Below are 6,516 nucleotides of genomic sequence, written 5' to 3' on the forward strand. Positions count from 1 at the left end.
TCTCTAAAACGATTTATATTATGGAACAAATATAGTATCAGATAGTTGATCATCTCCTAATTAAAACTTTCTACATATGCCAAGACTCAAATTCGAGATCTAACTTAAACGACTTGAAACTCTCAACCAATCAAATCAACCTTATTGGTCAAAATCATCATTTTTAAAACTTTCTTTGAACATTCACTCTCTCTCTCTTTATCAAACACCACCTAATTAACCTCAAAATTTAAAAATTAAAATTGTTTAAAATATTGTAAGTCTCTGAATTTTTCAAATTTGAAACCCTCAACACTCATTTCAATTTTGAAATCCTTATTTTTAGAAAAACGAAAAATCTCAATCATCTCTTGATCGCGAAAAACTCCCTCAATCCCGTTCAAACAAAAAAAACTTCCACAAATACATTTTGACAAAACGTGAAAATACAGTATTTTCTTTTGTAACTTTACCCAAATTAATTATATTATTTGTTCCAAAAAGCAATTATTTTTCTGGCTTCATACACAGCGTACACTAGCAAACAACTCATTCCATTGAGGGTCAGAATGTCAAAAAGAGGCCTGCATAATTTACAATAACATCAAAACGACAGTACTTTTTATTTCAACTCGTCGTTTTCATCAGAAGCAACTCACTCACATCATGCTGAAGGGCATTCATTGGCATAAACTTCACTTGCATATTTCCAATTTATTACCTTCCATATGTTCTTTAGATAATCCGGTCTCACGTTCTTATACTGCACCATAAAATAGAAAATTACACGTTACGAGAAGTTATACATGGACCGGACGCAATAGACTCTACCAACAAAAAAAGAAAGATGCATACCACTTTATTTGGAAATGATTGGTGTAAAGAGAAAGAAATATTATGCAATTGTTACATTTTCATTGGTAAGGTCCAATGGACCGGGATCATAATAGAATTTCTTGTTAGGTTGTTACACAATTGAAGAGAACAGTTCAAAAGCGTGCCGACACATACAATACACTGCTAATAGAGAAAAAAAGAGGACATGTACGGTAAAACTTCTATATAAGAATACTCTATATAGGAATAACTTCTATTTTGTTATAAAAAAACTCGATCCCAATTTGGTAATAACCTCTATTACCAAACTCTATTTAGTAATAAAATCCAAATTGTTATACAAATAGTCCGGTCCCAAGTATATTCATATATAGAGGTTTTACTGTATGTGGTTTGGTACATTTGGAAGTAGAGGAATGTGAGATTTTTTTATTGCAAAAGAAATCATGTGGTTTACATTGTTAGCAAATAATGAATTTAACTAACATGATATGACACGTCATCTACATTTTCATTGGTAAACTCTAATGAAACAGAATTTCTCGTTGGATTGTTACACAAACACAATCGAAGAAAACAGTCTAAAAACAATATCATGTGGTTTCGTATAGAGGAATGCAGTTTCGTTGCAAAAGAAATAATGTGGTTTACACTGTTAGCAAAAGAATGAATTTAACTAGACTTAATACATTAGGAGCCCCCTGAACTTGGCCTAAAAAGGTGTGGCCCTTGAACTTATAAAGTGTCTCGTTAGTCCTCTGAACTTGCTTAAAGTGATAGGATTAGCTCCATAATTTGCCACGTAATTGGATTTGGACAAATTGAAATTTATATTACTTTAACCAAGTTCAGGGGCCAATAAGTACCTTTAAACAAATTAGGGTGGCTAATAGATTACTCTAAACAAGTTCAGGGTCTAACGAGACACTTTCTAAGTTCAGGGGGCCAATCAACTTTTTGGGCCAAGTTCAGGGGCTCTTGATGTATTAAGCCACCATTTAACTAACACCATATAGCACGTCATCAACATGCCACATCAGCAAAACTCAATAATTCGAGATGCCACGTTAGCAAAAAAAAAAAAAAAAACTCAACAATTCAACGTGCCACAACAGCAAGGTTAACAAGTTAACACATAGTAATGACTAACACAGTTGATTGAATTCCTTATTTTCCTAACGGTGCAAAACACAGTTTCTTTTGCAAATGCGTGAAACCACTTCAATGGAGAAATCACAATGATCAAATTAAAGAGAAAAGTGTTACCTGTAAATAGTAAGCATGCTCCCAAACATCAATGCCAACCAAAGGAACTATGGCTCCTTTAGTAACCAAAGGATCCTGTGACAAGAATCAGAAACACATTAGGTCAAACATCCTCCAAAATGATGAAACATTTATACCTACTGGAAAAGGTTCCAACAGTATCTGATGTAGAAAACAGCAAAGATGCATAAACAAGTTCATTTAACAGCCATATAATGATGTTTCAACCCTTCAATTTTGACAATTTATTGACTTAAAATTCCAAAATTAGTCCACCATTTCAGTTCACGGTTTGTGCTCGTATATAGCATGAGAATGCCCAAATTTAAAAAGACCCACACAGCAAATCAAAGCTAGTACACAAAAACTAGGGGCTATCGAATTATGACACGATTTACAGAAACAACCCATTTGGCACCATTATCATTATTGTTGCATTTATATCATATATAGTCACATAACACGATTATGACATGACAACCCATTTTGACACTCCTACATCCTACCAGAAACCCACACAAACCTGGCTGTCATCTGATCTATAAATCTAGTAACTATCATACTCAGTCCTTATGGGATCTAAGGAGTTGCCTGCCTTATCAATGGATAACAATTCAAAAGCAGCAGGAATTAAGCAGTAAACAAAACTGTGTTGCTATCACGAGTCACAACAAGAGAATAATAGTAAAGTTACCTGGTTTGAAGTGGTCTCGACCACCAGCCTCTTTGATTCTTTCTCCAGACCAAGCCACTACAAAAATCAAAATCCCTAATGAAGTGTCAAGATGAATAGAATGCCGTATGTAGTCTATACAAATTACTAAGATATCGCGGAAAGAGATTATGGTTTGAATTTAGATCATCCAAACAACTCACCACCCATCCAGATCCTTGGACGGCAGCACCTTCTGTGTTCATTTTTTGAATCAACTTCTCTAGAGAACCAAAATCTTGGTCGATAGCCCAACCAAGGGAACCATGTGGGGGCTCACCACCTCCTTCCTGTCATGAATAAAATATTAGGCAGGGAATCAAAAGCGGGAGCTAAATAACAGTAGAAGTAAAACTTACACGAGCAGGGGCAAGATTCTTCCAGAATATGGAGTGGTTGATATGACCTGCATTTCAAATAGTCCTTCATGAATTAGCACATGTTGAAGCAATCTTAACAAGAATTTCAACAACCAAGACCAACTAAGTTTGTGCTCAACCTTCAACTTTCAGAATAAGGGGTAAATTACATTCATGGCACCTGAACTACAACACTACTAACATTATGACCCTAAAACTTTCATTTCTTGACATAAAAAAATCCCTGAACTTCACATTCTGTAACATTAAATTTCAAATCAACAAAAATCCATTAAAAAATTAACAAAATAATGAGGGTAAAATAGGTATTTAGCCATAATTTTTGGTGACATGGATAAAAATAGTAAATGATATAGTCAAACTTGTCCAGGCCATCATTTCATTAATTTTGCTTACATGTTTTTGTTGATATGGACTTCAGTGTTATAGAATGTTAAGTTCCAAGGATTTTTATGTCAAGAAATGAAGTTTAGGGGGCCATAATATTAGTTACACTATAGTTCAGGGGCCATGGATGTATTTACCTTTAGAATAGGCTTAAAACAAAAGAACCCAGTAGCAGGAAGAGAAAGCTACATAGCAAATATGAATGCAAGAACGATATAAATGATATCAAAAGTTGCAACCATATTTCTTTTCTTATTTAAGAAATCCAGATCAGTTCAATTTGGATATTCCACAGTTCAAGGCAGCACATTAACCATCAATCAGAAATTCAAAATGATAAATTGTCCTGATACTTGTTCTTTTGAGTAAGCTATTCTCACTATCAGGTTCTCATTCATTACAAGTTGACAACAATAACATTGAAAGTAGAGCTGTCAATTTCTGCTACTAAAACACCATTTACGGATACAATCTGCCTAACATGACCAGTTTGACACGGTTATAATTTTGGTTGCATTTATGCCGTATAATCATGTGTATATACATATCACATAATACAATAACCAGAGTTATCATTTTGGTTGCATTTATGTCATATATAATTATGTGGTATATACATATCACATAACACTCACCCTAACTGAAAGCATCCAAGTGTTTAGATACATCATTTTGTAGTTTTTAGTCAACCATCAAAACAAAAACCATCCATTCCTCAGATTTGCTCAACCGCATCTCATGAATTGTACCTAGATTAATCACTACTGTAAACTAGTTCCAATAAAAACTAATTCAGCCATCAATCAAATTCCAACTGTAACAAGCGGTACCAAATACACCAAGGTCAAGGAAATTCTTATATTTATCATGAAGTAAACGAATTATCTCCAATTCAATCCTCAAAATGAAATTCAATTAGCTTATGCATCCAATCTCACGTCAAGCCCCAACTTGTTACCAAAAACAGCTTAAACAAAAAGAAATCAGAAACGGTAACTTAAGAGAAAGAACAAACCTCCGCCGTTGAATTTGATGGCGCTCTGCAACTTGACAACAGTGGAAGAGTCGCCTTTTTCACCGGCCTCCTGAAGTTGCTCGAGAGCCTTATTATAGTTGGTTATGTAAGTCTGATGATGCTTCTGGTGATGCAATTGCATAATCTCACCGCTAATCGCTGGCTCCAGAGCACCGTAATCATAGGGAAGATCGGGGAGAGAAAAGGTCTTGAAGCCACGAAGTTGAGCAATTGCTGGACCCAATACAAGCTTAGGGTCAACAGAAACGGCGGAATTGCACGCAAACCCTAAGGTTCTTCTGGTGACGAGAGAACGAAGAGCCATGGAATCGATGAGAATGTACTGGTGAGAAGAGTTGAGAGTGGTATGGTGAGAAATGGAGAGAAGCGGTTTTGGGGATAAATAGGGAAGAGAAGCGGTGAATGGGCCGGGTACCAGCCCGGCCCGTCCAGACCTCGTTTAATAGGTCGGAATTAGGTTCCGTTTGATAACATTTTTTCGTGACGGATGTCAATATGGGTTTGCGGGTCGTAAACGGATCATGTCGACCTACTTAGGTGATCCATTTAGGTCAATCCTAACACGACCATTTAATAAACGGGTTGACATGACATGACCCGTTTATTAAACGGGTTGACCTAGATAACTTGTTTACGTAAATAAATAAAATATGATTAAAAAATTTAACATAACTCGTTTGACCTATTAACCTGTTATATATCAAAATCTGTTAAATGGGCTGTATGACTCGTCAACCTATTAACCTGTTATAACAAAAATTCAATAAATAAACATAAATGTTAATTAAAATGTATAATATTCAACAAATATCAAAATAAACTCAAACACAAGTAAAAAAAATCTTAAAATAAAGTCAGATTGTATCTTGCCCATAATAATATATAATATTTACAAGCATATACGAGTTAAACGAGTTAGAGCATCTCCAAGTGACTCTTAGTGAGCTCTTTAAAAATAATATAAATAATTGACTCTTAGTGATTTAAGAGTGACTAAGATATATCATCTCCAACAATGCTCCTTATATTCACTCCTTATTTATTATTTTATTATTAAGATTATTTTTTATTGTTACATTAGCAATAGTAACTCCGCCTGTGAGGGTCACTTGGTGGCCTCTACAGCCGGTCCCAAGCCCGGACAAAGGAGGAGGGTTGCGGTAGGTTTGTGGCGGCCAGCGTAAAACTTAGCCACATCTTATGACATGAACCATAATATAAATATCGTTGGGGCGTTCCCTACTCAGCGACGCGCTGCACTTCCTAGACCCGGGTGTAGTGATAAATGTGCAAGGGTTTCTAGATCGTCGTCCCGAAGCGGCGCGCCACCCTAGGACCCGGGGGTGGTGTCAAATATGCAAGGGTTGCGGGTAAATAAGCTAGTCCACAGGAATGGTAGGGGTAGAGGTAAGGGTAGTAGGTTACGCTTTGGGACATGGAACATAGGTTCTTTGACAGGAAGATTAGCTGAAGTTGTAGATGTTATGAAGAGGAGGAGAATAAATATATTGTGCCTACAAGAAACCAAGTGGGTTGGAGCCAAGGCTAGAGAGATAGCTCATTGGGGTTATAAGCTTTGGTACTCAGGAAAGGATAAGGGTAGAAATGGAGTAGGTATTCTTATTGATAGGGAGTATATTGATGATGTAGTAGCGGTGTCTAGGAAGAGCGATAGAATTATGAGTGTTAAGCTAGTGATAGGGGATTGAGGTTGTGAATGTCATTAGTGCATATGCGCCACAAATAGGATTAGATGTGTCTATAAGACAAGCTTTTTGGGATGACTTAGAGAAAGTGGTGTAACAGGTTCCTAGAGATGAAAAAATGGTACTGGGGGTGATCTCAATGGACATGTGGGTCCTAGGCGAGATGAGTTTGAGAGTGTTCATGGAGGGTATGGTTTTGGAGATAAGAATGAA

The 6,516-nt window shown here is 36.2% G+C and overlaps 1 protein-coding gene across 1 annotated transcript; it reads right to left on the bottom strand.

The window, feature by feature from the left end:
- Positions 1-517: 517 nt before the first annotated feature.
- LOC136227406 (superoxide dismutase [Mn], mitochondrial) lies at positions 518-4,961 on the bottom strand. The gene is made up of 6 exons (XM_066016055.1): positions 4,577-4,961; positions 3,154-3,200; positions 2,959-3,084; positions 2,777-2,833; positions 2,083-2,157; positions 518-742 (listed from the first exon to the last, which is right to left on the bottom strand). Exons 1-6 carry the CDS (start codon positions 4,899-4,901, stop codon positions 644-646), a joined length of 729 nt encoding a protein of 242 aa, XP_065872127.1. The 5' UTR covers positions 4,902-4,961; the 3' UTR covers positions 518-643.
- Positions 4,962-6,516: the final 1,555 nt, after the last annotated feature.

This window comes from Euphorbia lathyris, chromosome 4, assembly GCF_963576675.1.
Source record: "Euphorbia lathyris chromosome 4, ddEupLath1.1, whole genome shotgun sequence".
Classification (NCBI taxonomy): domain Eukaryota; kingdom Viridiplantae; phylum Streptophyta; class Magnoliopsida; order Malpighiales; family Euphorbiaceae; genus Euphorbia; species Euphorbia lathyris.